The sequence below is a fragment of the Charadrius vociferus genome, unplaced genomic scaffold (genome assembly GCF_000708025.1).
Source record: "Charadrius vociferus isolate BGI_N301 unplaced genomic scaffold, ASM70802v2 scaffold107, whole genome shotgun sequence".
NCBI lineage: Eukaryota > Metazoa > Chordata > Aves > Charadriiformes > Charadriidae > Charadrius > Charadrius vociferus.
In genome coordinates, this window is record NW_009649117.1 from 301,310 (window position 1) to 312,306 (window position 10,997).

General features: G+C 51.7%; 1 protein-coding gene across 1 annotated transcript in view; it reads left to right on the forward strand.

Annotated features, from left to right (window-relative positions):
- Window positions 1-10,997, forward strand: part of PLEKHM2 (pleckstrin homology domain containing, family M (with RUN domain) member 2) — a 25,347-nt gene that overhangs the window by 1,412 nt on the left and 12,938 nt on the right. Inside the window, 2 exon segments of the mRNA XM_009888350.1 lie at window positions 9,906-10,012; window positions 10,158-10,267. Of these exon segments, the coding sequence (XP_009886652.1) occupies window positions 9,906-10,012; window positions 10,158-10,267 (217 nt within the window).

Below are 10,997 nucleotides of genomic sequence, written 5' to 3' on the forward strand. Positions count from 1 at the left end.
TCCGTCTTGAGTAACTCCTCATCACTGGGATTGTGTCACAGAGTGCGGAGGAGTTTTCCAAGTATCTCGCTTCTGATTTCGAAAGCTTCCTAGCTGTGTAGGTTGCTCGCTCCTTACTTTCGCCATCGTTGCAGGTTTGAGTTGTGGAGCGCAGGGTTTGGATGTGTTTGTGGTGATGCACACACCTCTCCACACCACTTTTTGGCCAGATGATGATAGGTTTTCTTTTCTCAGCTTCAGACCCAAAGTTTGTGGACTCTCAGCAGTCTGTGCACTGCAAGTCAGGTGTTATCTTAGAAGACAGCCAGGAGTGAATCCCACCTCGGCACTGGGTAAACTGGGACAAACCACCACTGAAGGCTGAGGTATCTGGTTACAACGTCAGGCTTTGAGTAGCAGCGGCAGAAAAACTGCCTTATTTTCACCGAGTGGCACAGGGAAAAACATGCAGATGCTTGTCAGCTTCCCTCTGCTTCGGATGGGGAAGGCAACGAGCAGCAGCGCGGCCCAGGGCAGGGTTTGTGCCGCGGAGACCTGTGGCTGTGACTTTGCCTGGCTGTGACTTCAGTTTCTGCAGGGTGCCTCTGAACTTCAGGAGTTGGGGGGTCAGAGCACAAGCAGTGAGTAAATTCCATACAAATCAACAGCAAAAAAAAAAAAAAAAAAGTGCTTCGGTTCCAAGCGAATCCCTCAGGCCTCAGTGAACAGGCCTGTTTCTCTCTTATTTTCCTAGAAATATATGAGGGATGGAGCACAGGTAGAAAAGCTGGGGATGCAAACCTGCTCGGGGAGGGTAATTACAGACCTGTGGGTTTCTCTGTGTGATACCCAAGTGCCAGACCTGGACCGTTCACATACTTCACCCGTATCTCAGAGATCAGCGGTAGCTTTGCCATTGACTGCAGAGGGGTGAGATGAGGCCTCGACTGCAGAGAGAGAGGCAGAACATGTAATTTAGACACCCGATGACTTGTCCCCTGCAGCTGGAGAGGTGTCAAGAGGCTGCTGCTCTTGGTGGCTTCAGGAGAGGTTGGGAGAGCTCAGCAGTAGTGGGTTGGGTCCCTGCTTCAGTTCCAGCACACATCCAAGGGAACTGGGAGCACGGTGTTGATTTCCCATCTGCAGCTTGTCCTCTCTGTCCTCCCTGGGAGGTATAAATTAATTCGGAGGGCAATGCTTTCTGCTCTGGTTACATCGATGCAGTGTGATGCCGCAGAGCTCGTTGCTTCTGCCTTGTGACCGTTTACTTTTCCCCTTTCCTATCCAACGCTCCCTCACCCTGTTTTCTGCTAAGAGGGCTGTGCTCCAGGACAAATTACTGTGCAAATTGATGCCTAACCCTTTTTTTAAAAATATTATTGTTTTAAAGAATTAGGGCCTTATTGAGGCAGAAGGCTGGAGATGGGCATGTTACGGCTCAGTGTGCATTCACCGCTTTCTGCGCATCCTCTCCCAGTGGGCTGCAGACCCTTGTTCGCTCATGTGCTTGTTTTGTTTTCTTCTAGGAGCTGTGACCATGTGTGGCAGCAATGGGATGAGAGCTGCCTCCTGGTGTCTCCCCGTTGAACTCTTGCCGTGATAAGCACGCTAGAAATGCCAACCGCTTCATGTCTATCCTTGGCCAAGCATCTCTTGGTAGCTAAGAGCTATCACAGGTGACCTGGTCTCTGCTGAAGCTGGTAGCATAGATGTTTTGTATTCTTTTGTTGGATTTCTGTGCCCTGCCGGACATGGCTGTGGGTTCAGGAGAGGTTTATTGCTGTCGTGCTTGTGATTAGGTGGCGAAAATGCAAAGTCCTTAAACAGTGCTTGTTTTTGGCAATTCCAGGTGCTAAACTTAAGATCAGAATCCAAAATTTTGGGACTCTTCTCTGTTTTTCGGGCTTTCCTACTGGCTTTGAAGGACACAAATTCCCATGAACTCTAGAGCAGCTGATCCTTGGTGCATGTCAATCAGGTGGAGCAATGTTTTTTGCTGATGTTGCAGGAGTTCTTGCCAAAAGCTCTGGCTCTGCTCTCTTTATGCATGACTTTGGGAAGGTTTCCACTTTCCCCACAGCAAATTAATGCTGGACCTTTTCTGCTTGTCTCCGGATCAGATTTACAGCCCTGTACCAGCGAAATGCCTTTGCAGTCCCTCAGGCTCCCTGAGCTCTACGTTGCAACATCTCTGCTTCTCCTGCACGGTGAGGGAGGGTAGATTTGGGGATGGTTTGGTGCCCCCCATGTCCTGGAGAGGAGCAGGTAGTGCTGGAGTGGAGCATCCCTCTTCAAATCACAGAGAGAATGTGCTCATCTCTGGCTGGGTGGATTTCTTTAGCCCAGCTGCCGTGACACAGAGGTGGCAATTCTGGAGATGTGAAAATAGCCAAATTGCGACTTGCCTTCTGCTTCCCGTTGAGGGGCACCTCACTGGCTCTAAGACCACAGGGGTTTTTATCTCTGCCAGGATATTCCCTCTCGCTCATGCTTGCTCCAGGCTGCATCTGCTGTGGCCGTGGGGAGCACGCAGTAGGGATTGACATCGCTCCTGTGGGCAGTCCTGTCCTGCCCCTTTGCCATGTGTTGCCAGCCACCAGACCATGAGACCATCAAAAGCCCGTGGCCCATCTTTTGGACTAGATGATCTCTAGAGGTCCCTTCCAACTCTGAAATTCTGTGAAGCTAGCAGCAATCTCGTGGAGCTTGTAAGTCAGCCATGAAGACACAACGGTCGCTTGGGTGCTTTTAAGAAGTCTACAAACTCTTGCAGCTCTGACACTGTGTATTTTGGTGGTCCTCTAAGGGCTTTGCCGCTGTTTTGCAAGCGAACAAAGCCGTTTGTGATTCTGCTGAGAGCGCAGCAGTGTATTTCTTGGGTTATTTGAGCATTTCAAGGTTTATCTCTTTTGAAATTCCTAATACCGCATCCTGACGCAGGTCTGGCGATGATACGAGGTTCATCGTCTGCAGTTGCAAGGGGATTGGATTCTGTGGGGTACCAAAACTCTTCTGGTCCTTTATACCCAGAAGAGGTATTTCTGAAAAACAGCTCTGGATCTGCTGGTAGACAAGGCTATGATAGCCTTTTGGGGAGAAGGAGTCCCGTTTGTTCTCCTACCACTAGTGCAAAGCATTTCGCTGGGAGAGCAGTTGGTTTAGGAGGAGGATGAATTGCAGCAGTGCGTTTTGTACGAGGAGCTGAAGCAATGCCTCTGAGCCTCTCTGCCTCCCATTGCACAATTTCAGTGGCTGTTGAGTGATTTCAGCTTTCCCCGCTTCTGATATCCTGGTCCAAGAGGAGAAACCGAAATAACAGTGGGACAGAGGACTCGGTTGAGGGGGAGAGATTCAAAGCCGGTGTGTGAGTAAGCAGCAGCTCGCTGTGAGAGCAGCGCCGTTACCGAAACTTGCAGAGCACAAGCACCCTGCGCTCGCTTGTTTTGGTGTGTTTACCAACCAGATTTGTTTTTTTGTTTTTTTGGTTTTTTTTTCCTTCCTGTGAAATCTATTTTTTCTGTTGTGCCAAGTGTGTGACTTTTCTGTGTCCCTTCAGTGAGCGCAGGGATCCTGTTCCACAGCCGCCAGCTCCGTGCCTGTCCCCTGCTCACCGTGACAGAGCAACGGGATGCTCCCTGCAGCTTGCAAAGTGTCACCACTGGAAAAAATCCTGTCCTTGGCTAAGCCATGCATAGGTCCAGCCTGCTGTGAGGTTTGCTGCTCAGAAACAATGAAGGAACGCCCTGGAAAAGCCTTTGGGGTGTGGTAGCTGATGAGCGTACGTGTCCCAGGAGGTGACAGCCTTGCTGGCGCTGGATTGCGAATGCTTCAGAGCTCTGCGTTTCCAGCCACGGAGCATCTTTGCTGTGGGTTTCAGCTTCACCTGTTTCAGGCTCCTGTCTCTGCGCATCATGAGCATGCTCTGTTTCTCTCCAGGCTGCTCCAGCGTTACTTGTGGTGCCTTCAACGTGCTCATGCTCTGAGCGTGTCGATATATTTCATGGAGAAAGCCACAAGACCCAAGCGAAGTGTGCGGAGTTCCAGGATGGGCACTGAGGCTGGTGCTGGTTTGGAAGCTTATTGTAAGAAATGTTGAGTCAGATCATGTATGCAACCTCCAAAACATCCTGCTCGAGCTGAAGTTTCAGCGCTTTGTGTTATACAAGCGTAAAGAGAGAATAACATCCCTGCCTTGAAATTCAGCCTGCTTTTATGGGTGGTATGAAAGACTAGGAGTTTTCCAGGCAGAGTAGTTCAACCTCTTTATCCATTTGCCATTGAATGTCTGTACTCCCCTGAGCAGGTATGAGAGCGCTAGTTGCTTAGCTGTCCTCTTACGTGTCTGTCCTGCCCCTTCCCATTCCCTCTTCCCTTGGGATTGAGCTGTCATCGTCCGCATGGGACAAGTTCAGTCACCTGCCACCTTTTTTTGGTGCTCCCCGGAGCTCCGGGCTTTCTCCTGAGGGTGCTCAGCTCTGGCTGCAGCCCCAGACTGAGTGCCAAGACCCAGAGCTGGCTTCTTAATCAGCATTACGTTGTTAGACGGCTTTGCAAGCTACGTTCACAGCAAACCGTGTGGGTTTGCTCTTGCTGCAGAGGGTTATTTTGGCTGTGCAGTCCAGTAGGTACTGTGCCACCATCCTTGTCCGGTCGGGCAGTGTGGTGGAAAAGCAAGTGCTGGGAGCAGGCGTGGGAAGGGTTTTGAGTCTAGCAAAGGGTTTGCATCTCCAGCTGCCTGCCTGGATGGCTCGCGAAATACTGCCCTCAAAGAAAACCACCTACTTGATAGCTTGGAGAAGGTGTCTTTCCAGCCACTGGGGAAGAGGGTGAGAGGACAGGAATTGAGGCTGAAGAAGGGCTTCTGCAGTTTCTGTTATGTTTTGTCTGTCCGCTTGCTGCTTTGGTGGCACTGCTTTTGTTTTGCGTTCCTGCAGCTGGGGAAAACCACTCGCAGTCCGTGTGCTGTGGGTGGGAAAGCGGGTTTCGAAGCGCCTCTCGCCTTTCCCATGCGGCGAGCGCTGTGGCTAAGCGATCTGGAGGAATGCAGAGTGCCCGACTGGGCTCTTTGCTTTTCTTTCGCCGTGTTTGTCCTGCCAGGGAAATACCAAGCAGAATAAGGGAAATGAACTTGGTGTTGGAGAGCTGCTAGTGAAACATCTGTGGACCAGATTTACGGAGAGGAGAGGGAGACTGGGTTGGGTTATGGCCAGCCGTGAACAGGTCAGGAGACTGTATTTCAGTATTTCAATAAGGTTGTAGAAATACTGGAGAGATTTCAAAGGAGAGCTACAAGAATGATTAGATTTGGAGAATGGACTTTAGAGCACGCCCGCCTGATTGTTTTTTGGCATCTCTTGTGACACGGGAGCTCTGCAAATGAGCCTGCAGAGCTTCACACTCATTGAGAATGGGTGCAATTAGTAGGCTATAAAATTGTGCAAGGAATATCCTTTCTCGTGCGCGCCAGAGCGGGGTGTGGTGTATCACTGCCAAAAACCCAAAATCAACTCGTGATTGATAAACAGCAATTAAACCCACCTTATCCTCAATGGGGATGAGGTGCGGTTGTTCGAAGCGCAAACCCCGTGTTCCCCCCCCCGTGCAAACTGGTTCTCTGTTCCCTGTGGACAAACGCCTTCCTCCTCTGCTTTCTTCTCAAGTGTGTTTAACTCGCTGGCGTCGAGTGTTTGGGCTTTTGTAACCAGTTCACCGATGCAGGTTTTGTCCCACGCTGTCTCAACACCGGTGTTCGGACCCGGTCAGGGCTGCAGAGTGATCTCGGTGAATGACGGGGATGCCTTCTGCATGCCAACGGTGCTTATTTTGGCCACAGGAATGTCTATAAATAGCCCCGGGTCAGGGCTGGAGGCGTTCACCGTGCCCCACATAAGTCCTCCATCCAAACCAGCCTTCAACCCTTCCTTCTGGTTTTGGAGCACAGAGGAGATGAGCATCTCTCTGGAAAACCCAGAGATGCCCAATGTCGCATTATGGTTGATGCTTTTTAACCTTATTGCTTTCCTCATTCCTGATTTTTCCCTAGCTCCAGCCCGGCTTGCTGCCCAGATGTGTCAGGGAGCTGCTTTATGAATGCTTCATAAAGTTTGGTCACCACCTCCCAAACAGGTCCATCTGCGACGCCGTGATTAGGGAGAGGTTGGTTTCAAATTATTCGTCTGTGTTTTATAGCAATTTACAGGAGAGAAGTAAACACTCCGTATAAATGCCACGTTTTCAGGGCGGTGACCTGTCACCCCTGCCTGTGCTGCACGATCAGGGTCGGGTGCTGGGATCATCCATGGTCTGCGCCTCTGCCATAAGATGCTTGTGGTTTCCTACAGAAACCACAATTCCTGCAGATTTTCGGCTAGGTGGATCTTGGACCAGGCCAGCGGGCCTTTGGAAAATGATGCAACTGGATTTTGTTCCCCAACTGGGAAAGCTATTTCATGGTACTTTTCCTCCATGTCTGTCTTCACCCTTCTTCCCAAGCTTGAAACGCCTCCCCATCAGCTTTTGCAAGTCTCAGCCTTTTGTCACCCTCGCCGTAGGGATGACTCCACCCAGGAGATCCCAAGGCTTGTTCTGTCTTGTTTCTTCCCTGGACACATGGTAGCTCGGCGGGGATTCACCCGACCGATCTCTTTTTGGGGCTTATTGTGTTCCGGCAAGTGGTGCACGTCCTTTGCTTGGGGCTGTGAGCCGTTGGCCATGTTTATTTTGGAGGGATGCTGGAAACGGCACCATCCTTTGACACAGCACGATCTGGGGAATGCGGCAGCACATCTTTGTCCCTGTGGGTAGGAGCGAGCCATTGGTGCGCTACCCTGTGACCAACAGCTCCTTTGTGGCTTGAACTGCCCAAATCCAAAATCAAAACTGCTGAGTGTGCGTTTCTCACTTGCAGCGCCCCACGTGCACAGGGCTGGCGTCCCCCTCGTGACTCTGAGCAAGGCACAGTCACACCAGCTCATCCTCTGGCTCTTGAGGTTGCAGAGGGGCAGACTTGAGCCTTTTGGGGTAGGTTTGGTCTGGACATCACTATGGGGTTGGGTTTTCCAGCAGTTTCCCCAGGAAGGGGGTGAAACGCAGTGGTAACTGGTTTGTGCGGGGAGGAGGCTGCGTGCTCCTTGCAGAGCCGCTAAAAGTTACACCAAGCCTTAATATAACACAGAACGAGCCCTTCAAAACCTAGATCGCTCCATGGGGGTGGGGGGGAAGATTTGGCTTTTCTCGGGAAGAGAAATCTGTTTTTCAGAAATTCCCTGGTGCTCCTCGATGTTTGGAGGTGTTGAGATGAGACAACTGCCGTTTGCTAACGGTTTGCATCCTCTGATGATGGGAGCGGGTCGGTCCGTGTAACAACAGAGAGGGTTGGGAGCTGTGAACTGGCTGCAGGAAGGACTGTAACAAAGATCTAAGCTCTTTTTTGAGAGGGAAGGAAAGAAAAAAGAGGAAATGTGTCTGTTTGCTCATCTGGCGCTGCCCAGCCTTGGAGTCTCTCTGTCACGGGGAATTCCTCCAGGCGATGACACAGACAGGCTCCAAGTTCCCTCCGAGATGACCTCCCCGAGCTGCGTGTGCCGAGCTGGCTGAGTGGCTCTGGTTTTAGTGGTAAGCTGATGTAGGGTCCGGTTGTTTTTGTTCTCCCCTAGCTGTCTCCCACAGCTGCATTTCCTCAAGCCGGCACAGAGCCTGCAGAAACACCCAGGACAGAAATCCTCCTCCGAGGGTACCCTGGCTCTCTGCAGAGGCAACAGCCTGGTTAGATAAGCTGGGGATTTCTGCCTTCAAATCCTGGCTCGCATCCCGTATGACAGGGGCTTTGCTTCCTGCCTCAATTTTCCCCCAAATGGGATATTGTAGTGAGCTGCAGGCAGCTCTTGGAGAGCATCCCCCATGGCTCCATCTACCCATCACGTGAGGGATATGGCTCTGAATTATGACTTTTATTCCTCCAGTGTCCTCGCTGCAGGAGTGAGCTTTAAAACACTGGTTGAAGGTAGATCCTGAAATATTTCTTCAATAGTGGGATTTTAGGGCATTCTCCTACTTGCTTGGGGCTGGGCTGTAAATCTTCTGGCTCAGCTTCCTCCCAAAAATGGATAAGAGCTTCTGAGCTGAAATGCTTTGGATCTCACCTGGGTGTCTGTGCATCGCTGGAGCACCCACGGGTGGCTCTGTGAACCAAACGTTATTGCGTATTTTCTTCCCCAGGGGATTTACCTTGACTAGACAGGACAGGGACAGGCTGAGTTGCGCTGTGCCATCGGACAAGGGAATTTGGCGGCGATTCTTCGGGCTCAGCAGTTCTTTCCCATGTAAGGGCTGGGACCTGCTCCATGCAGGAACACGCCTGGCTCTCCCGTCTTACCTAAGAGCTCCAGAGAGAGTCAAGGTCTTCAAGCCAGGGGGGTGTTGGAGCTAGATATATCCATATTTTTAAGAGGGTTGGGAGCAGTTTCCCAGGGGCTGTGAGGTTCTCTGTCCCCCTTGAGAACTTTTACATCGAGACTGGATGATTTTCTAAAGGAGCTTCTCTGGCTCTAGTAGTAATTCAAGAGGAAGAAACCGATTTCTGGGGATGGGTCAGGCTCGACACGCACAATGCCATCAAGTTTTTGTTTTTTTAAATCTACTGGTGAGGTTTGGCAAAGACGTATCGTGTCACCAAAATAACGTGCGTACGGGTGATGTGTTGTGGCTCAGCTGAACCGTGCTCGCTCGTCGACAGCCAGAGCGAATAAACGTGGCATATTCAGCTGAGATTACATCCTGGGTGAGTAATCTCCCTGCCTGAATGCCAAGTATGTGCGAGACGGGGACCTAAATAGATCTGTAAGCTCCAGGGGCAGGAGGAGGCCGGTGGGTCGGCTGGGAAGGGATAGAGGATTTGGGTCTAAGGGGATTTCTAGGATTTCTAGCAGGTTTTGCAGAAGCAGAAAAGCAATTTACTCGGCGTCGAGCCTCTGAGGGCTGTTGTCAGCAGAGCACGGGGCCAAGCGCTAACTTCACGGCTGAGAATGGGTTAACCGAGGATGAGTCGAGCTGTCCTGATTTTTGAGAAAGCGGCAACTACATGACGTGATGTGTCATAGCAATGTAGCCTCACCCCAGCAGAGGCAAATGACTCGGGGTTAATTGAGCTGCCTTTGTTCCATATGCACGTGCCTTTGTCCATATCTGCGCTGCCCTCTGCACCCTCTGAGTCCCTGCTGCTGTGCAGCCAGGCAATCTGTACCAGCCTGTTTCTGAAAGTCTGGGGCAGCTCTCAGCTGCCTGGCATCAACACCCGGCATCGCAGCGGTTATTCGAGCCGCCTGTCACAAGAAAACCTTTGTCTCTTCCCGGGATGCTGAAACCGCGCTGAGATTTTGCACAGCTGTAGCACAAAGCGGACGTGCTGCAAGATTGAGGCCTCTGGACTCAGAGCATCGTTTATACCTGGACACACCGTCCCTTCCCAACCAGCATTTTCCCATGGCAAGACCCTGGGACTGACAAGGGGACTCGTCTGTGGCAGAGCCCAAAAAAGCCCAGAGCTCTGATTTTTATTTTTGCTCTGAACTACTTTGCGATGGCTGCACTGCTGCAGAGGAACCACCAAAACCCCACAGTAGTGTTGGCTGTAAAGGAGGAGGCTGTGCCAAACAGGGAAGTTGGTTCTGCAGCCGCAGCCACGCTGCTGGCACATCTCTGAAAAGTGCACAAATCTTCGTGGGTGAGGTTGTCCCTGTGAGTTACTGCCTTTAGGGTACTCTTAAAACCAAGCGCTACACCCCGTAAGTAACCTGCATCAAGGCTTAGCAAGCTGAGAGATTAAAAAAAGCTATTTAATGCTGGCTGTGAGTGTCTTGGCATCTCCATCTGCCACCTCAGCGGGCTGTAGAAGGACGTTTCAGCCATTCCACCTCTTTTTTTTGCAGCTGCAGAGCTACTTTGCCGCCTGTGAAGATGAGACACCGGCCATCAGAAACCATGACAAGGTTCTGCAGCGACTCTGCGAACATCTGGACCATGCTCTGCTCTATGGGTACGCGTGGAGCCTGCCTCTGGGCTGCTGGGCTGCTTTTCACCGTGCTTTGCTGTGGCCTCAGCACGGGGAAGCCATTTAGGCAGTAACTGAGATGGAGATAACGAAGCCCTCGCTTAACCTTTCTCTGGACTTCTTCTTCCAGCCTGCAAGATCTTTCCTCGGGCTACTGGGTGCTGGTCGTTCACTTCACCCGCCGGGAAGCCATCAAACAGATAGAAGTGCTTCAACACGTGGCCACCAACTTGGGACGCAGTGAGTATTCGCAGACGCTGCCACCGGCTCTGAGGGCAAACCTCAGCTTGGGGACATCTGGCAGGAGGCGCAGGCAGGTTGTGCCGGCCACGTGTTGGAGCGCTGTGGCTGCAGGCAGACCGAGGAAGCCAGCGCTTGCCTCGCTCAGCCCAAGGAGGTGGGAGTCCTGCCGTAACTGCGCCACGGCTCTAGAAATAATTGCACCGTGTCTCAGGATCGCGTGCTGGGGCAAAGGCGTAGCCCTGCTTCCGCTGCTGTGAAACCAAAGCGATCTGCTGGGTTGTGCTCTGGGAAGGGTTTCTGGCAGACGGGAAGCATCACCTCTCTCACCCCAGAAGGTCTCACTGTAGCTGTCGTTTGCCCGATGCTGCTTCTCCCCTGTTGCGAGTTGTCTGTAGTGGATGTTTGGGACCGTCAAGACCGCTTTTGACGCAGGACAGTGCTCAGAGACCTCCTGTCTGCCCGATTATCCCAACACCCTTCATCTCCTAAGCCCCATACTGGTGAGAATGGAGCTGAGCGCAGACTCCACCATCACCTTCCTCTGCACTAGAATTTGTGTAATATCTCAAATTGCACCTGTGCTGATTTAGAGCGATTCTCCCTCTGTCTCTGCTGTCTCCTGATCCCTGCTGGAAGTGCCAGCAGGGCTCCCATCCCGCTGGAGAGACCCAGTTAGTTGTGTCTGCTTCTCAACTGGCTACCACATGGTCTCTTATTCTTATTCTGG